Below are 27,813 nucleotides of genomic sequence, written 5' to 3'. Positions count from 1 at the left end.
ATTGGGTTTGGCCCTGGAGTCCCCGGCAGCACGGGGGGGGGGGGGGCCCCCAAAGGGGGGTTATGAAATTCGGGGGCGATTCCTCTTTCCCCGGGGGCCACTCTTCCTTGGAAGGGAGGGAGCAAGGGAGGTTCCACCCCTTCTTCCAAAAATTTTATTTCCCCCACGCCGCGACTTGAAACGGTTCCTCGGGGAATAATGGCCCCCGCCCTAAGCAGGTTGGCGCCCGCTCCGAGGGTCTCGGGACTCTGGGCCTGGGTGTTTACTAGGGAGGCAGAACTGCTGCGCCAAGAAGAACGTAAGTGCCGATTATTGACAGCAAGATCACTTTTCAGAAGAAATGACCTGTGAAATGTTTTAATTTTGATAAATGGCTGCCCACGAGGGCTCCCACTGAGTTCAGAACGACCTAACTTTCTTCATTGTACTGGATTCGTTTCTGTAGGAAAGGCCCCAAATGTGCTGGGAAGGGCGTGCCTGCCCCCTCCCCCGTTCCCCCCCTCCCCCACTTGTTGTAGATCTTAAGGCAGATTTTTAAAAGGTGTTTTTCATGGTCATGTAGGGACATTTAAATCATGGAAATGAAATTATACCGGACACGTGCCTGGCTGAAGGATGGGAGCTTATGAAGTTTCAGTCCATGGAGCATCTTGTGGGGGCGGGGGCGGGTGGGGGGTGTCGGTCCCTGTCTCTCGTGCACTTTAGCATTGCCGGTTTGTGGTTCGTGTTCAGATCGTAGTGCGGTGGTGGTGCACTTTCGGACTGGCAGCCAGTGATTGCCCTCATGCATGAAATCTCCATGGAGAGATGGCAGTGAGATACCAGGTGCAACAGGAAATCTTTTTCTATTTCTATTGTTAAGATGGACGGGCTAGTTAAATGATCATTTTCAATCAAAAGCGTGATGGTCAGACCAATGGCTAAATCTTCCCCCAAATCATTTCACAAGAAGTTGTTTTGCATTTTAATTCATTCTGATGGCTATTTTTGTCTTTTAAGATATCTTTTTTTCCCCGATGGTAAAAGGTAGAATATACAGAAATGAGAAAGAAGTAAAGTCATCCTTAACAATAACATTTATGTTCTGCTTGCTAAGGCCTCGTTTTACACAGAAGCCCAGGCATTTGAAAACTTTGAGCTAGGGACATTTTTTTAAAATTTCGAACAAACCTGGCCAGGCACTAAATCTAGTCATTGACAAGGAAGTAAATTTGTACTTAAAAAAATGTTATAACCAACAATAACTTATTCACATGGAACAGAATTTATTGTGGCAGTTCCTCTTGAACCAACTCCCCACATCTGTTCCTGACAAATGGTTTCTGTTTGCGTAGCCTGTTTTGTAAATACATCTCTCTACCATTAAAGGCAAAGTGCCCAAGCCTATGCATCCTTCTTCCCAGTGCTTGTAGCTAGGCTCATAGAGTTAATATTTTTATTGGTTTCTACATCAGAACTTCCTCACCGTGTGCTTGATAAAACCCTGGAGAAGGTTACCAAGGGATGTTGTAGAGAATTCTCTTCCCTGGAGATTTTGAGAATAGAATAAACATCCATCTGCCTAGGATGGCTTCAGTGCAGTTCTGCCTGGATAAAGGAAGACTAGGTCCCCTATCAGGAATCCAAATGGAGGAATTCTAAACTTATTTCAGTCCTCCATAACCTGGGACCAAAGAAAACAATTGCCCTAAAGCATCTGAGTCCTGTTTTGATTTATGTAAAACAAATATTCTTTTTTTTTGTAAGAAAGAGTTAAAATTACCCTTAGGACTTGTCCAACGTTTTCTGTTGATGAATAGAATATCAATAATGATTCCGTTACCTTCTAAGAAGTTATAGGTTGAATGCAGTGTAAGTTCTGTGATTTAAAGTAAATGAATGAATTGATTCATGGGGATTAAAAGTTCTGCCTCAATTGGGCAGGAAGGGGTGTAGCATGATAAACCTCTGAGCTAAGGATGTTGTATGCCTGAGACCTTTCTCTACTTTTGACCCAATGTTCTCTTTATTATCCTATCTTGTGTGTTAAACCTGGCTACATTTTTTTGCATTAACATTTTACTTTCTCCTCAAAATGTATTCTTGACTTTTCATTTTCAACGTAGAAACCATGTGGCACTTTTACCAAAACCAAGTGTCTCTGTAACTTCTGTTGGAGGCTGTTCGTTCCCTGGGCCCCAGCAGTGCTGCTGTGTTGCTGGCTTCTTTCAGAAGGTCAGGGTTTCATGGCTTGCTGCTTCCTCTGCCCTCCTGTTCGCCAGAAGTATCCTGTAATTCTAACCACTGTGTGACCTCAATTGCAGTGACACCTTCCTCCCTTTCCATAGTGTCACTTGATCGGGAGCAGCCACCCCTCTTTCTTCCTGCAGGATCACTGGGAGGGGTTCACTCTCTAGGAAAGGTCCTGTCGAAAAGAAAGTGGGAAGCCACGCGTCTCCTGGCTGGACAGTTGGTCACCTTGCTTGAATGAATGAGCAGTGCCTCCACTTCACCCCCTCCAGCTTGTCATGTTTTTCCGTGCATGCCAAGCATGTTTCCTTTTGCTATAGTAACGCCTAAAGAAGGAACAGGAATACAGTGTGAACAATGGTCATTTCATTTATTCAGCAAACATTTACTGTGCAGGAGGCAGCCCAGGAACTGGAAATGGGATCTTTGCCCTCAGGGAACTTGTTATAGAAGAGGTTAATAAGCTAGGGCAGTGGTCGGCAAACTCATTAGTCAACAGAGCCAAATATCAACAGTACGACGATTGAAATTTCTTTTGAGAGCCAAATTTTTTAAACTTAAACTGTATAGGTAGGTACATTGTTATTAACTTAATTAGGGTACTCCTAAGGCTTAGGAAGAGCCACACTCAAGGGGCCAAAGAGCCACATGTGGCTACCATGGACTAGGGCATTTCTGAGGGAGTAGAGTACAGAGTTAAGAACTTAGGTTTGTTGTAAGTTAAACAGACACCAACCCCATGACCCACCATTTCCACACCTAGATGTTTACCCAAGATAGAGGAAAACAAATGTGCACAAAATGACTTATACAGAATGTTCATAACAGCCTTATAATCGTCAACAACTGGAAACTTCCCTAGATTCATCAACAGGAAAATGGATAAACTGTGGTACATCCATACAATGGAATGCTTACTCAGTAATCAAAAGGAATGAACACCTAGATGAATCCCAGAACCATTGTGTTAAACTGAAAGAATCTAGAGACAGAAGCAATTCTATTTCTGAAATACTGGAATGGGCAAAACTAATTTATGAATGCAGATGGTGCTTGCCTCTGGGGGTGGGAGGATTGACTGGAAAGCAGTAAGAAGAGATTTTCTGGAGCGGTGGAAATGTGCTATGTCTTTTTTTTAGTTATGGTTATATAAATACCCACAATGATCAAAAGCCATTGAACCAAACACTTAAGACCTATGTATTTTATTGTATGCAAAGCATAGATACAATTAGAACAGCTTGGGTCCTAGAGATAGACAAGGGTACACATCCCATCTCTGTCTCTAGGTGAATATTAACCTTGGGCAAGTTGTTTAATGCCTCTGAGCCTGAAGCCATTGGACAGCAATAAAACATTTTCATAGGGTTATTGTGAGGATTAAGTTAGATAATGAAAGTGTTCAGCTTAGTCAGAACTCAATAAATGTCAGCTAATCATGCACTGTGATAAATATAATACGTGGTTTCGGTGTTGATGATAAAATGTACTTTTTGTGAAAGCCATCTTATTTAATATTACCAAGGACCTTGGAACATATTAATTAACTGAAGTGGGGTCCCTCAGCCTGGCCTGCATTTAGGGCCTATGGGGAGGGGGATCAGCTGGCAGGGGGGAGGGACTGCAGGAGGTTGGCTGGCCAGTTGCCCCCCCCCCCACCCCCAGCTTGGGGGAGGGACCGCGGGAGGTTGGCTGTGGGAGCACACTGGCAGCTCCTGCATTGAGTGTCTGCCCCCTGGTGGTCAGTGCGCATCATTCCGGTCGTAACCGTTGCTTAGGCTTTTAGATAGATAGATAGATAGATAGATAGATAGATAGATAGATAGATGATAGCCTGAGCATTATATGTATCTTCTTTTTTAATGGGTCCTTTTTTTGAGGTTGTAGGGAATTTAAATTTATAGTTCTTGCCTACCTGGTCAAAATACCACTGGGGCTTTGCTTTGACAGCACAAGTAAATCCCAAAGAGAAGAAATACCCACCAGGCAAACATTTACTGTGTAGGAGGCAGCCCAGGAAATAGGGAATTTTTGACGACTGATTTAAGGATACTAGTTGAAGCTGAACTCCCAAACTAGGCTCACATCATCTGGGAACCTAGGTGAAAGGGTGACATATTATATTTTCTTCCAAAGGTGGAAAACAACTCTTGATCTCTGTATCAAACCAATATTGTGCTTTTTTTAAAAAATTATAATTTTTTTATAATTATACAACTTGAATTTTCAGCAAAATACTTTGGACAGAGTGATAAATAAAATACAGGAGTTTACTTAATCTATTAAGCTTCAGTTTTTTTCAAATTTTATTGATTTCAAGAGGAAGGGAAAGGGAGAGAGATATAGAAAGATCAGTGATGAGAAAGAATCATTGATCAGCTGCCTCTTACACGCCCCACACTGGGGATCAAGCCAGCAACCCGGGCATGTGCCCTAATCGAGAATCGAACCATGACCTCCTGATTCATAGGTCGACGCTCAACCACTGAGCCACACCAGCTGGTCAAACTTCAGTTATTATTTAGTTCAACAGAGTGTTTGCCAAAGATGTTTCCTATACTTTGCCAGCTCCAGCAGAGGCATTTTGTTGTTGGGTTGGTTTAATTCATTCAGTAAACATGGACCATTTACTGAGAACATTTTAATAGCCTCTGGAATTCAGCGATGAATAGGAAGATATTTTACACTCAAGGATTCATAGACGCCCTGCCCTGACTTAGTATAAATGTGTATCCATTTCTCTTGAAATATTTGTCAGGGCAGAGGGTTGTCTCCCCCCACCCCCGTCTTTTTTTTTTTAAACATATTTTATTGATTTTTTTTACAGAGAGGAAGGGAGAGGGATAGAGTTAGAAACATCGATGAGAGAGAAACATCGATCAGCTGCCTCCTGCACACTCCCTACTGGGGATGTGCCCGCAACCAAGGTACATGCCATTGACCGGAATCGAACCTGGGACCCTTGAGTCTGCAGGCTGATGCTCTATCCACTGAGCCAAACCGGTTAGGGCCCATCTTTTTTTTTAAGCCTCTTATTGTGGAAGTTTAAAATCCTGGTTCTTTTTCATTGATACTATTTTCTTAAACATCAGAGTCTTTTGCTAATGTGTTCTCTTGGTATTCATTACTAAAGATAACAGCAGCAACAACAAAATGACCTTATGTACAAAGGCAATTTAGTGTCATGGAAAGGTCTTGGACTGTGGAGCCAGTATGACTTAGGTTAGCATCTGAGTTCCACCACCTACGAGCAATTTAGGTTAAGTTCTTAAATTCCTTAAATTCGAGTTTCCTCATCTGCAAAACGATGATAAAAATACCTTCACAGAGGTATTAATACTTATCAGATGAAGGCTGTTATAAGGATTAAGTGACAAAATACACGTAAAGATAACTAGCTTAACACCTGGTGGGTGTTAACTTCTAATGTGTATTGAGTATTTGCTAAGAGGGGCGAACTGTCTGAAACTTGTATCTTCCTCACCCTCCTATGCGGTAGGCACTATTACTATCTGCTTTTAAAGGTGAGGAAACCAACACAGCTGAGGTTAGGCATGGAGGTGCCAGGATTGGAACCCAACAAGACCTTGCCTGTAACCAGAGGAGGTTCATAATAGATGTCAGTTAGTTTTCTCTTTTAGGTAAAATTATTTTTTATTTAATAACTGCAAGGAGAAAGGAACATTGACAAGTGCCCTCCCTCCTTTTGGGGCTGCCTGCAAGTGAACACTGGTGGTGGAGGAATTGATGACTCCTGAGTGTGTTCTTAAATGGTTATGGGTCTACTTAGTACCTTATTGCTTGGGGCAGGAGAGGCGCTAATGAACTTGTCACATTCTTCCCCCAACCCTCAAAATTCTGCCTGTCACTGACTCTCTGACATTCTCCTTCACCCCCCGGCCTCAGAGACTCCAATTAAGAAGTCAGTTGGTGAACAAAAATGTGGAGAACCACATGGCCTCTTAGGTCGGCCTAGACTTTGTGAAGCCCATTTAGGGACTGACATAGATGCCACCTTATCTTGGTTTCCACAAGGACCCCAAGGGGAGGAATGGTACCCGAGCCCTGGCATAGTCCGAGGCAAAGTAAACTGTTGACCCAGGATATTCCCTATTTCCACGGGCATTTCCTCAACTCCCAGATTCTGGTGAAACCGGAGCTAGAAAACTTTAAGTAAAAATATAAATCCCAGCCCCAGCCGGTTTGGCTCAGTGGATAGGGCATCGGCCCTCGGACTGAAAGGTCCTGGGTTCTATTCCATTCAGGGCCGCATGCCTCGGTTGCGGGTCAATCGATGTGTCTCTCTCACATCGATGTTTCTCCCTCTGTGTCTCTCCCCCCCTCTCTCAAAATCAATGGAAAGAATATCCTCGGGTGAGGATTAACAAAATAAATAAAAATGAAAAGTAAGTCCTAGGTCAGTGATGGTGAACCTTTTGAGCTCATCGTGTCAGCATTTTGAAAAACCCTAACTTAACTCTGGTGCCGTGTCACATATAGAAATTTTTTGATATTTGCAACCATAGTAAAACAAAGACTTATATTTTTGATATTTATTTTATATATTTAAATGCCATTTAACAAAGAAAAATCAACCAAAAAAATGAGTTCGCGTGTCACCTCTAACACGCGTGTCATAGGTTCGCCATCACTGTCCTAGGTGGTAGGTGGAGAACTCTATCGATGTGATGAAGACATAAGAAGTCACCTTGGCCGTTTATTAAAGTAATGTGTAGATCCTGGGGGTGGGGGTGGGGGTGGGGGTGTGGTTAAATATACAGACATGATTTCCTGTTTAGATCTGAGCCCTTTCACGGGGTCCCACTAAGAGGCCCTGTACCAGCGTTCTGGACACCCCAGCCTCTCCTTGCAGTGCGGCTAGACAGCCCGTCTCAGGATCCCTTCCTCAGCCCCAAGGGGTGCAGGTCTGTTTACAGACCCATCAGAGAAGCCCCCAGCATGCAAGGCGGTGCTGTCAGAGGCGATGGACTGAACGACGCTAGAGGGAAAGGGGGGACCCCCTTTGGTCTTGCAGCTCTGCATTTGAAGGAATGTGACTGTGTGTATTTGAAGTTCTGTCCACCCAAGTGACCCCCATTATCTCAGGGCAAAATTACTGGCAGACAGAATTCTTTTAGGGCTCTGCTGGCTGAAGGAGGACGAAGAAAGCTGGAGGAAGAACCTAGGAAGGTCTTAGCTCTGTGGTTGTCTCTGACCTTTCGAAGCTGCTTCACCGTGTGCAGTCTCCACTTGTCTCTTATTCGGACTCAAAATCGATGTGCATGGCTAAAGTTAGAATTGCAGGACTGTCACTTGAAGTCCCTCTCTGCCTCCCTGTCGCCTCCAGCCTCTTTCCTCAACTTTAAGCTCTTTGTGATGGTTCCCATGGTTACCTCTTCACCACTAGCAGCTGGAATGCCATAGTGAGAAGAGACCGCCTCCCCTACTGAGCCAGGGCTGGCTGGGCCGAAGGCCACCGATCTGCAGCTGGATCTGCAGCTGGATGCGTGACTTGGGGTCACAGCCCACTACCCTCACTTTGTCATGGGTTCTGTGCCTTTCCCATGCTTGGTGTGTTGGGGTTGCAGTGGGAGGGGGGACAAGAGGTGATGTACAGCTCACAGAGTATTTCCTGCCTAGGCTGGCCTGGCCTGGCTTGGCTGCCCCAGGACTTGCCAAACTCCTGCCTGATGCCCAACCCTTCTGTGTTAGTGCCTAGTGCAGGGGGAAGGACCTGCTCTGCCCTGTCAGACAAAACCTCTCTACCTGCCTTCCCTGGCCATTTGCTCCCAATACCATCTGTTTGTGGGTTAGTGAACATTAACAAGGCCAGGCTCCAGGCTGGAGGGAAATTGGTACCAACGGGAGGCCCTGGGAACTGGGGGATTGCATGGGGACTTGAGGCTCAAGATGAGAACACAACTAGCCAAGAGTTTGTCTTAAAGCTGTCTCCTGAGATACTGCTAGAGCAGCGGTTCTCAACCTGTGGGTCGCGACCCCTTTGGGGGTCAAACGACCCTTTCACAGGGGTTGCCTAAGACCATCAGAAAACACATATATAATTACATATTGTTTTTGTGATTAATCACTATGCTTTAATTATGTTTAATTTGTAACAATGAAAATACATCCTGCATATCAGATATTTACATTACGATTCATAACAGAAGCAAAATTACACTTAGGAAGTAGCAATGAAAATAATTTTATGGTTGGGGGTCACCACAACATGAGGAACTGTATTAAAGGGTCGTGGCATTAGGAAGGTTGAGAACCACTGTGCTAGAGGCTTAAATTCCTTCTCACTTGCAGTCCCATTGGCCCCAGAGTTAACACAAGAATTCTAACTTCAGGTGGAAATTAAGCAGCCCGGGTAAGAAGTAGTTAGAAACCACCACAAATCATCACTCCTAAGAAAGACTACTGAACGAATTGTTATGCTCTTCCTGGGACAAGGTGACTAACTCTGTTTTCTAAAGATTGCCCAGCCCTCCAATATCTCACTAAGCCCTTAGGTGATGTGATGTTCACCATTTGGAGGTTGGGGCCTGGCTTTACCACTTTCTTTGTGATCTTGAGCAACTTATTTAAATTACCTGTGCCTCGGTTTCCATTTCTGTGAGAGGGAGACAATACTTCATAGGGTTGTTATGAGGATTAAAATTGTTAGGTAAAAATACTTTGTAAATTGTAAAGCTCAACACAGATGCCAAATTTATAATAATTTTAAATGATGTTTTGTGAGTGCCATGCTAAAGACACAGAATTTGTCAGTCCCACTTCCGTATTATATATGTCAGTGGGTCCAGAATTCCTCTGGAGAGGATAAGGTAGTGTTGGGATGAGTAAGGACCTACAGGATTTAAAACAAAAACAAAAACCCCACAGAACTCTAGACTGTGTTACACTAATCCTATAGTAACAAAAGGAAAGGGAAAATGATGGAGATATGTAAAAATTCAGTCCATGGAACCATAATTACAAGCACCTTGAAAAGGTGTATTGTAAACCTCAAACAATTACATTTTCACAAATGGGCTGCATTTTGGTACCTTGCCCTCCATGTAAACTGTGCTCCCAAAGAATATAAAGCAACAGCTGGGGGAAAGCTTGGGAGACGGCAAGATTCCTGCTTTGGGTGATAGCAAAGGTTGGAAACATTTAGGTATGAGATTTGGAGGCATTTAAATAGCATGGAATGTCTATTATCTACCCTAAAAAGCAGAACGAATCTTGCATATTGTGGACATAAATGCAGCTGGCACGAGCTTTTCTAAAAAAAATGCATGTGAGCTTCTTTCTAAGACCCAGTAATCCTCTTGGGCAAAGTGAGGATTAAGGCCTCCCTCAGAACAAGGGGGTGAGTTCAATTTTGCTAAGATTCCTTAGCTGATGCCAAATTTAGCCAGGGACCTACTTTCTCAATGAATGACAGTCTCCATTTACATCTTCAATGCCCACCCCTCTTCTCTAGGCAGTCTAGGACAGGAGCAACTTATTTGCAAGTAGAAATGCAGGAGAGAAATGCTGGCTCCCACAGACCCATTGTGCCCCCAGGGGACATGGGCAGTTTCCCTTTTTAAGAAGTAAAAGGGCCCATCACTACACCACCATCCTGACACACCCGTTAGGTGACTTCCCTATTGGTCTCTTGCAGATTGGCCACTTTGATTGGATGATAATAGCTCCTGTCTTATAGTGGCTATCTCAGGCCTCCAATTGACTGGCAACCTTACCAATAACATAAACAGTCCATTAACACATTTTACATGTTACATGTGATAATGTATACTATCCTATATAATAAAAGGCTAGCGACCATAACGGCGTAACGATCAGAACGACCAATTGACCACCTCTCGGTCCCTCCCCCCAGCCCGCAGGCTCCAATCGCTGGATGGCGAACAGGGAACTGGGGTGGGTGTCAGCGGCGGGGCGGGACTGGCGAATGGGCGGAAGATGGCCCTGATCGCAGGATAGGCCTAGGGACCCTACCTCTGCATGATTTCATGCGCTAGGCATTTAGTATTACAATAAAGTAAGCCAGAGAAAAAAATGTAATTAAGAAAATCATAAGAAAGAGAAAATACACTTATTGAAAAACTCTCCACATAAGTACAATTCAAACCTGTGTTGTTCAAGGGTCAAATGTATTGTACAGTCCTTAGGATCCCAGGGTTTGCCATCAGCCAGATCTGGATGCCAATTCTTGTTCCACTAGAGTTTGAGCAGTTCCCTCTGCTTCTGAGTCTCAGTTTCCTCAGTTGTAAATCAGGCATGTGATGGCATAAAAGTACCTACCTTAGAGGTTGGTTGTGAAGATCACAATAAACTGTGGAGGTAGTAGTTAGCACCAAGCCTGGCTCAAAACTCTCCATAAGCTAATTGCAACTTCTGGGACTGCTGCTCTGATGCCTGCTCTCTGTGAGGCACATGAGAGGAGGGAGATTAACATACATACAATGTAAGAAAGTAGATGGAAAGGAGAGGAAGGCGTGCTGAGTACACTCCTCTTGTCCTATGTGCTCTATCTCCCTAGCAGTTATGATTTGTAATTATATATTCGTACTGTTATTTTGCCTGTGCTCCCCAGAAATTTGTAATGTTATAGAGGGAGGGATTGTGTCTATTTTGCCACGGTTACAAACCCCATGCCTAATCTATTGTGTGGTCCATGGCTGACGGTTAATGATTGTTGATTGAGTGAATGGATGGTTGAGCTGGGTATAGAAGTCGGCTCTGAGCATGAAACATGTACTGTATCATTTCAGCAGTGTGACCAGTGTTAAGAAGTTCTGAGTCAAGAGCAGGAAAGCAGTCTGGGTAGCAGGGGTAAGGGGGGCGGGGCGGGGTTCAAAAACTGGCCTCATCATTTCTCTCAATCTACGGACAGTTATGAGAGAGGTCCCATCTAAATCTCAATAACTCCGCTTTCTTTGGAAGAAGCTTTTCCTTTAAAGAAGCCTTTGGTATTAAATGTTTGCCACCTGTGTCAATGGATTTCCAGGATTGTAGAATCCAAAGGCAGTATGACATAAGAGACAGTGTGGAAGCGAGAGTTAGGGACCCTGGCTTCCCATGCCAGCTATGTAACTTATCCGCCCTGACCTCGAGCAAGTAACTGTCCCCATCTGAGGCTGTCTGCATCTGCTAAATGGGAACGAATAACACCTGCTCTGCTTGCCCTTCAGGATTATTATGAGGGCCAAATGCAATAATATACAAAAGGTGCTTTCAAGCTGTGATGTACGATATTAAAATGAGGAATTGTAATGGTTCACTGGGAACTCGAGGTGAGAGCAAAAAGGCAGAGGCTAAATTTTCTCAGGGAGGTTTCGTCTCCCTCTGCTAATACCAATTTCTGAGAAATCCTGCTTCCTCTCCAATGAGTGAAGAAGCTCCCAGAGTAAAATCAGTGTTTGCAGAAACTGCCAAAGTAAATCCTGCCACAGCGTGAAGTCTTTCCACTGCTCAAATGGGCTCCTAGGATACGTACATCCACTTCCATTTCCCGACCAAGACTTCCCTCTAAAAATATGGAGAAATTAGACGCTCAGACTCATCTAGTTAGGGAAAAAATAAGGCTAATTTACTTTTTCTGGTAGTTAAAATGATAAATGTTCATTGTAAACAATTTGTAAGATACAGAAAAAGAGAAGAAAAATATCACCCATAATCTTAGGACCCGGTAGGTAACATTTTGGTATATTTGCTGGTCTTCTGTTTTCATGCATATCTTTTTGTTTCATATGAGGAGCAAAAGGAAGATGTGGAAGAAATGACAGGCATGCATGGCTTGGCATGTGGCTGATGGCTAAGAAGAAAAGTATTCAGATCCTAGTTCTTCTCCTCAGAGGCATTTAATGAGGGGGGGAGTGAAGAGGATGTGGCATTTGGCCAAACTTTCTACTTTTATTTCATTTCACTTTTTTTACCTGTAAAATGAGGACCATCACTGTCTCTGATGATAAGAATATTACCTGAATAACGTTTAGAAGCACAATATCTGGTACATACCATGTGCCTAATAAGTGTAAGTTTCTTTTGTATTGGTAAGAAGTTATTTATTGTGAGGCACTGTTCTAAGTGCTTTGCTTATATCGATTCATTTAAGCCTCACAGCTACCCTTTGATGCAGGTGCCATTGTCCTATTTTATGGAGAAGGAAACTGAGGTTAAGCAACCTGCCCCAGGTCAGACACCTACTAGGTGATAGAGCCTGAACAGGAGCCTGAGCAGCGGCTCCAGAATCCATGTTGCTCACACACATCATACAGCCTGCCCCTGATCAGAGTGGGTGTACAGTCAGGCCCTGAGTGATTTACAGAATATCAAACCCTTCCAGTGGGGGAGGTATTATCAGTTTAACTAGAAGGCCCTGCATGAGGGTCTTGGGCGAGGTGATACAGTAGGTGGGAGGGTTGAAACCTAAAGTGAATCTGAACAGATTAAATATATACTAGGTTAAAAGTTTGGCTTTTTTCCCTACCCACCCCTTTCCAGCCTTTGTGCAAGGCTGACATAGAAATCATTGACTAAGATCTGCCAATAGTTAAGCTTACGGTTTCAGGGGAAAAATCAGAAATATGCTGAATGCCAGTGGAATAAGTCATACATGGGGATTCGTTTGAGTGGTTTCAGGGGAAATCAAGTGAGAAAAAGCAGCAGCAAGAGAAACGGGAGGTACAAATGGACGCGGATCTGAGACACAGATGTACACCTACGCGTGGCTGAAGGGTTAAGTATGACCCTCCTGTAATAACCAAGCTGCCAGACCAGAGTGGGTGAGCCAAAGACAGAGAGGTTTTGTTATGCCTGTGATGGAAAGCACCAGATAGGATACAGGCCTGAGGGGATACAGAACAAGCTTCCTCGATGGTCAATAATGAATTAAAAAGAAAAAAGAAAAAAAAAAGGAGAGTAATGAAGGGACAGTGACCCAGAGGTTAAGTCTGAATATATAGGTCCCAAAAGGTCAGTCACAGGAACAAGGGGATTTTAAAGACAGAGCAATTTATTGAGAATGTGAAACTTTTGATAAATGCTCAGCCACCAGAAAATGAAGAACAGCTGTGTTAGCCTTAGAACAGAAATCTATACCCACCAGTATCAGTTCTTAAAAACTTCTTGCAGACACTCAAGAAGCCGGGAATATAGACCTTCTGCACTCTAGGAGACTGAGGGGACAGGTGCTGGGAGCTATGGTGATGACACTAGAGGCAGGATAGGGAGATGACAGTAAGTCCGGCTGCATGCACGATGGACATGGAGCAGGATACAATGAAAAAAGACACATGGGAAACCAAGAACATGGCTTTAAATAGAGCAAATTATGAAAATGAGTACACAGATACACCCAGCATAAATCCAAAGGAATTTCTCCAAAAGGCTACCCCTGGCCTGCACCCGGAGAAAACGATGTCCAAACCACAGACACGAACACAACTGTGGATGACCCCAGAGAGAGTGATACCTTTCCGAAATCTGGACGTAGCCCCATAAGGTGGAAGTTTGTTTCTGTATTTTTCTGCTTTGAAGCTGTTTCATTCATTCTACAATGTTGTTTTGGTTGTTGGGTTGTGGGGTTTTTTGTTGTTGTTGTTTGGTGGGTTTTGTTTATTTCGGTTTTGTTGTGGTGGGTTTTTTTTGTGGGTTTTTTTGGTGTCTTTAACCATTTGTACGCCATAAGCGTCTATAGACACAAGCGGCAGACCTTTTTTAATTAAATTCAAAATATCGGGGTAGTTAACTGGTTAAGTAAAAACACTGTAGCTTTGAGTATCTCTTAAGTAAAAATAAGCTCATTTGGTAACATGTTTAATTAATGGCTCCATCATCACCCTTCGCTACCTATTCTGTCCAAATCTGGGTTAGTGATCCCAAGGCCTTTAGAATTTGTGACATAAAGTGGAAAAGATGTGAAAATACTAAACTGGGAAGAAGAAGCGTGAGTGGTTGTCAGTGGTTTTCGTAGTGAGTATGATTCCCTGTGTGGTTGGCCAGGATATATACCACCTCTCAGTGTCTCCGTTTGTTCTCCTGGACAATAGGGCTAAAATATTAAAATGGGGCTAAAATATTAGTTCTTGTCTTCTAGAAAAGTTATGAGAATAACTCTTGACATAGGGCAGTGGTCGGCAAACTCATTAGTCAACAGAGCCAAATATCAACAGTACAACGATTGAAATTTCTTTTGAGAGCCAAATTTTTTAAACTTAAACTGTATAGGTAGGTACATTGTTATTAACTTAATTAGGGTACTCCTAAGGCTTAGGAAGAGCCACACTCAAGGGGCCAAAGAGCCGCATGTGTGTGCCTCGCAAGCCGCAGTTTGCCGACCACGGACATAGGGGAAAGTACACATAGCTTTAAAAGGAAAGGCTTGACTAACCTGCCCCAGTCACGTGGTACCCTTGTAGCACCATTTTCTGATGAGATCAAAGCGTGGCAGCCTTGGCTGATTCCAGTCTGTCCTGAGGCAGGTAGCGCAGGAACCTCAGGTGGGTAGAACAACATGTGATTTTGGAGACAGGCCTAGTTCCGTATACAGATAAATACTGGCCAGGGGAGAGAAGGGCAAAGGGAGGATCCCAATTTGGGGGTCATTGGGACGAAAGGCTTTCCACCACTGATTCCAGGACTGTTTTCCACCTAGACTGACTGTGGAATCTCAAAGCCAGAAATCCTAAATTTGGTGGGAGAAGTGATGTGCAGGAGGGGATGGTGCTTAGGTATAATTAAGGTAAAGATGAACTTGAGCCTAGAAACGGAAACTCCTCGCTGACTCCCTGGTCATCTCTCTCCAAATCTTGAAATGACAAGAAATCAATACCGTTCAGTGATCCCACGCCCTCAGCAAAGGCCTGTGCAGAGGAGAAACAGCATGTGCTTGCACCTTCTCAGATGCCTGCTTCCATGATCTGTGAGGGGCAGACCAGTCAGCTCTCAGAGGCTTAGACCTTCGGAGACAGACTCTGAAAGCGCACCGCCGGTACCCAGCCAAGTGGGATGTGGCAAACCCGCTTCAGAGCCCGGTGCCGGTGCTGGGGCCGTCGGATCAGGGGAGGCCTTAGGGGTGTGGTCAGGGCATTTGGAAATTCCACAGCCAGGACTCTCCTAAGGAGAAATATGCCCGTTCCCATGGCACAATGCGTTGGCCACATGGGGCTTAACATTTTTCTCTGACTCCCTGGGAGTAAGGAGGAACAAGTTACGGGGATGGTGTTAGGGAACCGGGGGGTGTGGGGGGGTGGGGGGCAGACTTAAAATGGACACACACGAGGCTTGCCTGCAGGGCAGTGGAATCCAAACAATCTGAAATAGCTGGGGCTCAGGAGCTGGCGTGTGCTGTGAGCTGCCACCGCTGAACAGAGAAGGGCTGCTCCACATGCAGATGTTCTCCTGAGAGGTGAGGCCGCGGGGCGTGGTCTCAGGAAACCACCTGTCTGACCCGTGAGTTCACTTGCCAATGGATGCTGAATTATAGGGGAGTTCACCTTCTTAATAGCTAGTGTATCTTTCGTCCCCCTTGGTTGGAAAATCTGTTATTCTGAGATTGGCAATGCATGTCAGTGCTTCACAGAAACATAGAAGTACATTTGCCTGCTTTTGGGCAGAGAACTTTAATGGCTGCAGGCTTATAACTTTGCTCTTAGCTGTGTTGTTTTGCTCTAACTCCAGGGTTAATTTTCACACATGCTTCTTGTTTGATTCATTTGTGCCCTTGCCCACGAACACCATCACGCTCAACTTCCTGTTTCCTATTTTTTTGGCAGAGATGCGTGTGCAGCACCGGGTCCTGCAGATACTGGCACCTCTGACTCCTTCAGCCCAGAGCACCTCACCTCTGACCCCCAGCACAGGAAAGCGGCATGGTCAGGAGGAGCTAAGCTTCGGCTGAAGCACAGGTAGGAGGCGCAGAGGTCTGTACCAAGTGGTTCAGAAAAGGGACTGGAAGAGCGAATTGGGGGCAAGGCTGGTGAAAATGTAGGCTTGTGAGAGTGGCACGGAGAGGCTGAATAAAACGGCCAGAAGCTCACAGTTCAGAAGATAATATCTTTTTAAAAAATATATATTTTATTGATTTTTTACAGAGAGGAAGGGAGAGGGATAGAGAGTTAGAAACATCAATGAGAGAGAAACATCGATCAGCTGCCTCCTGCACACCCCCTACTGGGGATGTGCCCGCAACCAAGGTACATGCCCTTGACCAGAATCGAACCTGGGACCCTTCAGTCAGCAGGCCGACGCTCTATCCACTGAGCCAAACCAGTTAGGGCGAGGATAATATCTTAATGGCAGTTTCCAAATTAGGTTCTGGAGAGCCCCAAAATTCCTGGGACATAATCCAGGGTTCCTCAAATCATATGATTCAAAAACTTTAAAAATATATATCCACCATTGTTTTTTTGTTTTTTTTTATTTTTTATAATTTTTTTTTATTAAATCTTTATTGTTCACATTATTACATTTGTTCCTCTTTTTTCCCCCCATAACTCCCCTCCTTCCAGCTCCCACCCCACCCTCCGCCCTCACTCCCCACCCACTGTCCTCATCCATAGGTGCACGATTTTTGACCAGTCTCTTCCCGCATCTCCCACACCCTTTTTCCCCCCAAGAATAGTCAGTCCATTCCCTTTCTATGTCCCTGATTCTATTATAATCACCAGTTCATTCTGTACATCAGATTATTTATTCACTTGATTCTTAGATTCACTTGTTGATAGATGCATATTTGTTGTTCATAATTTGTATCTTTACCTTTTTCTTCTTCTTCCTCTTCTTAAAGGATACCTTTCAGCATTTCATATAATACTGGTTTGATGGTGATGAACTCCTTTAGCTTTTCCTTATCTGTGAAGCTCTTTATCTGACCTTCAATTCTGAATGATAGCTTTGCTGGATAAAGTAATCTTGGTTGTAGGTTCTTGCTATTCATCACTTTGAATATTTCTTGCCACTCCCTTCCGGCCTGCAAAGTTTCTGTTGAGAAATCAGCTGACAGTCGTATGGGTATTCCCTTGTAGGTAACTGAGTTTCTTTCTCTCGCTGCTTTTAAGATTCTCTCTTTGTCTTTTGCTCTTGGCATTTTAATTATGATGTGTCTTGGTGTGGTCCTCTTTGGATTCCTTTTGTTTGGAGTTCTCTGCGCTTCCTGGACTTGGAAGTCTATTTCTTTCACCAGGTGGGGGAAGTTTTCTGTCATTATTTCTTCAAATAGGTTTTCAATATCTTGCTCTCTCTCATCTTCTGGTACCCCTATAATTCTGATGTTGGTACGTTTGAAGCTGTCCCAGAGGCTCCTTACACTATCTTCGTATTTTTGGGTTCTTTTTTCATTTTGCTTTTCCGGTTGGGTGTTTCTCGCTTCTTCGCATTTCAAATCTTTGACTTGATTCTTGCGCTCCTCTGGTTTGCTGTTGGGAGTCTGTATAATATTCTTTATTTCAGTCAGTGTATGCTTACTTTCTAGATGGTCCTTTATCACACCATCGAGGGTCTCATTAGATTTCCTATACAACTCATCAAGTTTATCGACAGACTCTAGAAGCCTCTTGAGAGACCTCAAAAGTGTGGTTCTGAACTCAATATCCTCCCTTGATAGTTTTGTCCTGTTTCTTTGTCTCCACATTTTTTACGCTTTCTTGGTACACCCCCTAGTGGTCTTTGTGCGCAGTCTTGTTGTAGTTAAGCCTTGATTGTTATAGTTAATACTAGAGGGATTTGACCTCCAGGCCGACTGGCTGTGCTAATCTAGCCTTTGCCTGAGGCTATCCGGCAAATGGCTCTGTGCAGGGCTTGGGCAGGGCGGGTCCCACGGGATCAACAGGGCGGAGGAGGGAGCAGTTATGGCTGCTCTCAGTCCGTCCCCAGGGGCTCTGCCTCTCTGTCCCAGCAACAGCTGCAAACCTCGGAGGGACCGTAGCCAGACAGTCCTGCTTCTCCCGTTTGAGTCTGGGTCCCTAGAGACTCGCCCGGATCTGGAGCTCTGAGTCTGAGGCTCCCTCCGGATTGAAACAGACAACCGCGCCCTCAGCCACCAGCCCGCGCCGCGCACACTCCGCACCTTAGTATTTTACTTCAGCACTGCGCCTCCTCTGATTCTCGGTTCCTCCTAGTTGTAGAACTTCCATTCAGCCAGCCTTCCTGTGGTTCTGGATGATGTCCGTTCCGTCTTTTAGTTGTATTTTTGAAGTGGTTGTTAGAGGCAGCAAACTCCGGCGTTAACCTATGCCGCCATCTTGGTTTCTCCCCACCATTGTTTTTAAAACTATAATGAAAATCACCTAAAGTAATATACCAACATCTTATACTTTGGAAATGACACAGTGTGTCAAATTGTGCAGCAAGATTAATTCATCTTTGAGCTGATATTCATGTAAAACTATTCTTATTTCTAATAGAAGAATGTCCTGAGATTACTAAGTTAGCCTAATAAAAAATTGCAGCTACTTATCTGTGCTTCTACGTGCTAGGTGGTGTGCTGGGACTTGGCACATGACATCAAATTCTCATACCAGTCCTGTGAGGTTTGCATAGGACTCTACTAGAAGGTGGTGGGTTCAAATTCAGACTGTTTGGCCAAGCTCATAGCCGCTATAATTTATGGCCCCAACAGCCTGTATAACAGAACCTATTTCATAGGACAACCATGGCAATTCAACGAGTTCAGGTATTCAAAGCACTTAGCACAGAGCCCACTCATAGGAAATGGGAACTAAATGTTAGGTAAAATAAATATCAGATGGTAGTGTAATATGGTTATCTTACTGTGTAACTGCAGGTGCCTTATTAAGCTCTCACAGTGTCCAGTCTGCATAATGAGTTTAATAACTAATCATAGTCTTGCTGAAAGGATTGAAAGTGCTAATGAACATGAAGCACTTCTGGCGGTGTCCAGCACGTCATAGCACTCAACCGATGTTACTGTTGATGTGAAGAACCCTGATTTCAGTTGGGGATTCTCTCACGTAGACACATGAATTTGCATTATAAACAGGTACACGTTGTGTTTGATCCTCGTGTTTCCTTAGTCTCCTCTAATCTATAATTTCCTCAGTCTTTCCTTGCCTTTTATGACCTTGACACATTTGAAGAATGTGAGCCACTTATTTTGTAGAATGTCTTCTCTTTGGACTTGTCTGATCTTGTCCCATGATTAGACTAAGGTTATGCGTTTTTGGCAAGAATACCTCGGAAGTGATATGTCCTCCTTCGTGTGTCCTAGTAGAGATTATCTAGTGTCAATATATTTTATTACTGGTGGTGTTAACCTTGATTACTTGGGTAAGGTCTCTCCATTCTAGTTATTATTTGTCTCTTTGTAATTAATAAATATCGTCGGAGACATAACTTTGAGGTTATGCAAATATCCTGCTTCTCCTCAAACTTTTCTCCCACTGATTTGAGTATCCATCCGTGGAATTGTCTGCAACCATTCTTACTGGAATGCTCTAAAGATGATTCTGTATTTCCATCTACACTTACTGATTGGAATTCTTCTGTAAGGAAGCGCTGTCACTTTCCCCCACTTACTTACTTATTCAGCTGTTGATATCAGTGAGGATTCCTTCACGTATCCGTCATTTTGTGGGTTATAATCCCGTACTGCTGTTACTTACTTTATTGTTCCAGATTTGGTCATTGGGAGCTCTTTCAACCTGGCTGTGGTCTAAATCCTGGTTTGAAATATGGAAAGGGGTAAGGTGCTGCTGTCTTATTCACATACAGAGAGCAGACATGATGGGCTTATCATCTAAGGGTCTTAAAATGTAGGTTAGAAGTGGGCATTGAGCAGGTGTGACAAGTCATGGAAGCCTGTACACTAATCTTGGAATTAAAAAGTGCTTGGGTCACCCCATGAGCCAATTCCAAGTCCAGTGGGCTATAGGTATCTATAGCTCCCTTTTCATGGGGGGGAGTGGGGGTAAGCCAGGAAGTATTTCTCACTTATTTATAAGAAAAGAGCAAAAGGAACAAACTGCCTTCCCAGGTGTATACAGGGGCCAGCCAGACAACCAAGTTTAAGACAGAGAATCTTAGGCCCTGGCTGGGTATCTCAGTTGGTTAGAGCATTGGCCCAATACACCAAGGTTGTGGGTTCAATCCCCAGTCAGGGCACATACAAGAAACAATCAATGCTTCATAAATAAGTGAAACAACAAATTGATCTCTCTCTCTCTCTCTCTCTCTCTCTCTCTCTCTCTCTCCTCTCTCAAAGCAATAACATTTTTTTAAAAGTTATTTAAGAGAGAAAGAGAGGATCTTAGTGGCCCAGGGCTTACTAGTCTCACAGATCCAATCCCATCCTTCTATAACTTCTCTCATAACTAATTTAGTAGGAATCCTGTGATCTAACTTACCTTAGCAGAAACTTCTCCTTAAACAGATGCGTCAGGCCTTGGGCTGGATAGTTTGCTGAGTTGGTAAAGGAGACAAAATGTTCTAGCTTAAAACTCCAGATTTTCCAAGCCAGTGCTTTCCTCCACGAACTTCTCATCCCATCTTCACCTTCCACCACCAGTCACCGCCATCATCCTAATAATGGCCTCACCTAATTATTAAGCATTTACCCATACGTGGTGACGTGCTTTGTACTCCATCAAGTAAATCAAGACGAACGGATGATAGAAACTCGGGGCTTGACTCCTAATTCGCTCTCAGTGAGCAGCAAGGTTCGTTCAGCCGGCACTTTGCACTTCCCTTGGCAATGAGTCTGCCTCCCTGATGAGACTGGCTTCGTGTTCTCAGGACTCGAGGCTTAGGAGGCCTTGGCGGGTGTTGGTATGGAAGCCCTGCTTTAGTAGCCTCCCAAACTGTGGGAAGCTTAAAGCAATTAACTCCCTTTTGCAGACAGTGGCATTTTTGCATGTGGAGGAGGGTGTGGGTTTAGCAGAGAAGATCATTCAAGGAAACTTCCTGGTTTTAGTTTGATGAATTTTTATCAGCAGATGATTTTCCTTGCTTCCCTCCTCTTCCTGCCCGCAAAATAGAACTCTGGCATTTTTAAGCTGCATGCTAAGATGCTGGTTCTTCTCAGGAAAAATTCCTCAGCTGTGCCCTGCTGAGCTGCTCCCCCTTTGTCTTTCCTCTTCTAGAGCAGGAACTGAACTTTAATCGGCCAGTTCACAGAGGTGACTGGGCATGCGATCCCTCCCACTTGCACTAAGCTTGGCGAGTTCCCGCTGTCTGGGAGGAGCAGAGAGAGCAGGAACGGGGTGCAATGGCTTTTTACCCACCCTGAATATGACACTCAGGTGGCCAGAGGGTTGCTATCTAGGATGTTTCTGTTTGCCACAAGGTAAGGCCTCTCTTATGTTAGAATAAGAGTTAGTTCTTTCATTGCAGGATTCTCAATTGACAAGCCTATCACAGGTGTCTGTCTGATGTTGTGCTATATCTGTTTATAAAGAAAAATAGCCAACCTTATGTTAAGTTTAAGCCCATTTCTCTAAATTGTCATGAAAATTACTATTTGAGTACCTCATGTAAGCCAGTGTACTATTAATATTTCTGGAGGGGGGTGGATTTTCAACCATTCTCTCTCCCACATATACTGTCGCTGTATTTTTTTTTATGATGTGTCTATTTAGAGTGGCTTTTATGTATTTATTTCTACTGATTGATTTTAGAGACAGAGAAGAAGGGGGAGAGCGAGAAATATCAATTTGTTATTCCACTTACTTATGAATTTATTGGTTGATTCTTGTGTGTCATGACCAGGGATCAAACCCACAACCTTGGTGTAGCAGGATGACGTTCTAACCAACTGAGCTACCCGGCCAGGGCTAGAGTGCCTTTTAATCTCCTTCAAATAGCAATTGCTTTGTATTGTGTAGTCCACGGATTTACTTCCCCATTTCCCCAGGGGATTTCAGAGCGTTTCTGTTTCTCACAGGGAAAGGCTACTTATCTATGTAGTAGTAGTCAAGTTCTCTATTCTCCTTGCCAACATTTGCATAAAGAAATGAAACCCGTGAATATATTCTCAGTTTTAAAGAAAAGGTACAGTCTTCTCAGGCAACTTCGAGTTTACATGAAAAGAGGTGTTGATTGCGGATGCCAGTCTTACATTCTTTAACTCCATTCTAATTAAAGGTTTAAATTCTTGATTATCTTTTCCTTTATTCACAAAGTTCAGCTTTTATCCTTATCATCTTAATTCAAAATTTTTGTTCAGAGTTATGCTTAAGGCCAATGCCTCTAAGGATGCCTTTTATTTAAAGGAACAGGTGGCTACAACAGTCATGATAATGTTCTAGATCTCAAGGTGATGTGAATATTTATTTTATTATTATGGGCACTCATTTTATTATTATTATATCTTGTAAAGGGTAAAAAAGAAAATATATGAACTCCTTATATTATAAAACTCATATAGAGAGAGAGGGGTCACAGGGCTGGTTATTAAGTTTTATTTGGCATTCTTTCATTTGAAAGTAACAGAGACCATTCTTCTGAATTTTATTATTTTCTCCCCAACAGTCTCAGGTTATGAGTGAGTGTTGGTGGACTTAAACTTCTTGTTGTAAGATTTAATGTGGACGTATTGGTAGGTAAGGATTTGGAGCAAGTATTCTTAAAGTTTTCAGCTTTTCTGCCTTACAAACCTACACTGTTCTTTTATTCAGGTTCCAATATTACTTGAAAGCTTTATTTTTAATGAATAGTTCTTTTCCAGTATGATTTTTAAATATAGCTTCTTTAGACCATTGTTTCAGAGTTTTGTCTAAAGTTAATGCTTTCTGTTCTTTTCTCTATTGTTGCCTTTAATTTTTTATTTGTGGCCTCTTCCTCTAAATGAGGAGAAAGAAAAACATAATATAATGCATCCAATTTACTCTGAAAGAGAATTGAGTTTCTTTAGTGTTGGAGGTTTAGGGGCATTTATTTGTTTTGTTTAATGGAGTGGTGTTTGGGAGGAAAAATCACTACATAAATGTTAGTCTTTTGCCTCACACGAAAACCCTTTTGTTTTGGCAATTAAATAAAAATGAATTAGCTTGATTTCGAAATATCTTGGTTGGGGTTTGGACTTCTTCAAACCGTAAAAGCACAGAATTCTGTGGGCTTATACATTAAGATGTGTTTGCAGCCAGTGTAGGGTTCCCTCAGCCCCACAGCCCACTAAGTGGAAGGGAAGAGCCATGCACACCTTTTGCAGTGCCCTGCTGAGCCACGCCCCATGTGTCCAACAGGGGTCCTCTGGGGGGACCCAAAGCACCTTTACCTTTAAAAAAAGGCAGTAATTCAGGGGCACACACAATATTTCTAGTTTCTCTGCAACTCTCTGACTGACCCTTTCTGAGATCCAGGAGACTTGTGGGTGTCTGCATGTGTCTGTGTGGGAAAGGTAATAAGCCAACAGGGAAGTGATTTCTCGTGTCCAAGCTCTCTCGCGACATATTCGATGGCACAGAGAACTAGTAGAGAAAATACTCTAAAATCATAATATCTGGTATCTGAAGAAATCAGCAGAAGCCAGTCCCCTCTTTCCTCCAACAAATAAAATGCCTGGTTCCAATCTGAGAGTTGAGAACACAAAGTTATTTATTGATGGCGTTGACGGTATTCATTTACACTGTGCTATTCTGTCGTAATGGAGTTTGAAAGTCAGTGAAAGACAAAGACAAATGCTGTTATAGATCAAAGGCATTACAGTGCGGGTATTAACTTCTGCCATGACTTACATGCAAACGCTGACGTGTGGGAAGGAGAGCTGACTGTTCCTCTGTGTGTGCGGGTGTTGGCAGCCTGGTCACCCCCCCTTCAAGGTGGGGGTTCCCTCTGGGGTGCCTGGCCAGTCTAGGTGCTGAGGGCCATTTTCAGGCTGGCCAAGCCGGCCCCCACCCCGCCATTGACAGAAGCTCCCAGCCTCTCCTTTTTTTTTCTGGGATTTATTTACCTTCTATAATTGAAACTTTGTAGCCTTGAGAGGAGCTCAGAGCTGGCCAGGGCAGGTGGGAGGGAAGCTTGGCTTCCTCCATCGCCAGGGGCAACCTAAGCCTCTTGCTCGCTCCAGCTCCGTGGCCACGCCAGCTGAAAGCAGGTATCTGGGGTTTATTTACCTTCTATAATTGAAACTTTGTTGCTTTGAGTGGAGCTCAGAGTTGGCGCGGCAGGCGGGAAGCTTGGCTTCCTCTATCATTGGGCAACCAAGCCTCCTGCTTGCTCCAGCTCCTTGGCTGCCGACCGCCATCTTTGGTTGGGTTAATTTGCATACAGTCGCTCTGATTGGCTGGTGGGTGTGGCTTAAAGTGTAGTGAAGGTACGGTCAGTTTGCATGTTTGTCTTTTATTAGTGTAGATTGTGCACTAAACCAATGATGGCTGGGCAAGCAGGTGTCAGGTGTGGGTTAGTACGTGCATTAGGAAATACTTCATTTTTGGTAGTACTGATAGTTGAGTACATTTTGTATCCTTAGAAATTTGACTCATTCCCAACTGATAACTGGCATGGTTCAATAATAGTGCTCTCAGAAGAGCCCAAAGTCTCAGGCAAAGCAGCTCATCAAATAACAACATCAAAAAAAAAAAAATTAACTCCAGCTCTTAGAGTTTTTTATTTTCCAATTCATGATTGTCACTGTCTCCATTTATCCGCATACTAACCCTTCAAGGTCATTGAATCCCACTCTCCTACCAAGCCTTTTGGCTAACTGCAGACCCCATTCTTGATCACCAGCAGCACCAGCTTTTTAGCGTTTGTATGCTAAATGCCTCCATTACCTCCATGGCCCAAGATGATCTGATGACTTGTCTCACCATCTGCTCTTCACTCACAAGGCTTTGACCATGCTGTCCTGCTTCTTGCAAACCCCAAATTCACTCCCGTCTGAAGGCTTTAGCATTCATTGTGCCTTCTGTGTTAAATTATCTGCCCATAGCTCTTTGCGTGGTGGACCATTTCTTATCATTCACATCTTGGGCTCAAATGCAATCTCTCAAAGAGGCTGTCCCTAACCCAAAGCAGTACTCTTAATTACAACCCCACATTACCCAGTTTTATTTCCTTCAGAGCCCTGTAACTGCATTAAAATACCCTGTTTATTTGCTTACTTGCTTATTGCCCATCTTCCTACTCTGCCCACCCCACCTCCTTATAATGCTCATTGCTTAAAAGGTAAGAGCACAGACTTTGGGAACCAGTGTCTGCATTTAAATATCACCTCTGGTTCCCACTATTCTTGTGACTGGACAAGTTGCTTAATCTCCTACTTACCTAATTTTCTCATTAGTAGTCCTGTATCATATAAAGATCAAGTGCCTAGCATGGTGCTTAGTACTTAGTAGGCACTCAAATATTTTCGAATGAGTAATACTCTGATTCTGTTTAGTATTTGTGTGTGTGTGTGTGTGTGTGTGTGTGTGTGTGTGTCTAAGACTCCCCAACAAAACTATGGACTCCTTGAGATCATCTGTGACCTCCTAGAGCTCCAACAATAATTCATCAAGTAGAAGGCACATAGTAGGTGATCAGTGAATACTGCTTGAAATACCCAAACTGTTTTATTGTAGATTCCTGAATCTCTCTATATTAGGACAAAAATCACTGAAGAAGGACATTGTGTCACTTGCTAGTTCCAGTTCCACCAGCCTACCCATCCCACGCAGTAAAGCTTCCTTGTCTGTGGTTGGGAATGCAACAAAAGGGCTTTGTTTGAATTACGCCCACACACAAAACTTAGTTTGCTCAAATTAAAAATTAAATTGTCTTCTGACTCATGATGTCACGTACTTTTAAAAAATATTTCCTTATCTTCTTACAGATCAAAGTGATCCCAAAATGTAAAAAGCATGCTGTGCTCTTCAGGAATGCTTATTAAATTATTTGCATCATTGAAAAAGTCTATAAACAGCTGTTTGAACTTTTTGGGTATCTCAAGATACATGAAGTATTTTTTAAAATGAGAGGCTATTTGAAAAGTACTTTGCTTTTTAATACATATTACATGTACTAGTACATGGTCTCCCTACCAGAATATAAATTCCTTAAGTTACAAAAGGAAATATAGTGAAAAATAAGTTTTCTTCCCCAGAGGCAGTCATTGTTTCTAGTTTCTCAAGTATTCTTACAGAAATATTCTTCTTTAAAAGTTGATTTTAGAGAGAAAGGAAGGGATAGAGAAGGAGGGAGGGAGGGAGGGAGAGAAGCATCATTATATTCCATTTATTTATGAATTCATTGGTTGATTCTTGAATATGCCCTGACCAGGAATGGAACCCTCAACCTTGGCATATCAGGATGATGTTCTAACCAACTGAGCTACCGGCCAGAGCCCAGAAATATTCTTTACATTAATAAACACATAGGTGATTATGTATGTTTTCCCCCACATACTTCGGGGTACTGAACACAAGTTCTGTACCTCATTGTTGTCATTTAACCATACATTTTAGAGATATTCCCATATCAATATATATAGAGCTATCCCACTTTTTTAATAGTCACATAAATATCCCATATATGGATGTACCACACTGACTTAACTATCTGCAACTGATGAACATTTAGGTTGTTTTGCATTTGATAGACGTGTTATTAAAAAAACTTTTTTGTTTTGTTTTGTTAGGTTGTGCCAAACTGCTCTTTATTCAGTAACCATTTATACTCCCCCTAGCAAGGCAGGAGAGTTGGGCTATATTTAGATCATCTTTTTCATTGTTTCTTTCATTTCATCACTTAACTGTACATTTGGAAGAGTCTTATAAAACAAAGATTTATCTCTGAAGCCTTTTCTCAACATATGTTCTGTGGCCAAAAGAAAGGGTGTTGTTGTTTTTTGTTTTGTTGGGGGGGTGGGGGGTTGTTAGGACTTTTTTATTTGTTTCAAAATCACTGTTCTTAATGTATTAAACCTGTGATGAAACCTGATACACCCCACCCCATCTTACCCCAAGGCAAACAGTTACCAACTTCCTAAGTTGGTTTCCTGTCTTGGCATTACACATCTTGGGCACTTGTTTTATCTTTAGTAGGAACTATTTCTTTATGATTTATTATTTTCTATAGGAACTGCTTCATTTGTCCTCCCTACCAGAATGTAAGCTCCTTAAGGGCAGAAACCGTATCTTAGTCGTTATTCTTTTAAATGTCTCTAATCAGTTTCAACTCTTCTAGTCCTCATTTACTTTGTCCCTTGAGCCCTAACCCACCATAGCATCCGCCTCACTTTCCTCTCTTCTCGGCTTCATCATGGAATAGAGGGCATTGGATGTGAAATCCCTTCCAGTGTCCTTCCTTCCGTGCTGTGAGCATCAATGTCTTACCTGCTCCTTGCTTCTCATCTCAGTGGAACTGGCTTTAGTCCCACAGAAGATTATACCCTCTACCTCCCGTGTGTGCCAGCCCTTCCTCCTTCCTTCCTCATGAGCCTCAAGGAGTGTCATCCTCTCTTTGTCCTGTACCTTCAGCTGGGCATGTGTTCACTCTGTCTCATAAACTTGCTCATACTTCTCATTGTTTACAACCAAACATCTAGGACAAAACCTTTTCACTCCCCGGCCCCCTAGTCTTCTGGTCACCACCGTCTTTCCTTCAGACGCCAAGTGTGTTTTTTTAAATGCTTTGCTGTCTCCATCTTCT

General features: G+C 43.2%; 1 protein-coding gene across 1 annotated transcript in view; it reads left to right on the top strand.

Moving 5' to 3' along the window:
* The window catches only part of SHROOM3 (shroom family member 3), a 112,783-nt gene that overhangs the window by 34,525 nt on the left and 50,445 nt on the right, over positions 1-27,813 (top strand). Inside the window, 1 exon segment of the mRNA XM_023747376.1 lies at positions 16,005-16,136. Within this exon segment, the coding sequence (XP_023603144.1) occupies positions 16,005-16,136 (132 nt within the window).

Source organism: Myotis lucifugus, unplaced genomic scaffold, assembly GCF_000147115.1.
Source record: "Myotis lucifugus unplaced genomic scaffold, Myoluc2.0 scaffold_856, whole genome shotgun sequence".
Taxonomy (NCBI): Eukaryota; Metazoa; Chordata; class Mammalia; order Chiroptera; family Vespertilionidae; genus Myotis; species Myotis lucifugus.
This window is presented reverse-complemented; position numbering and strand designations above follow the sequence as displayed.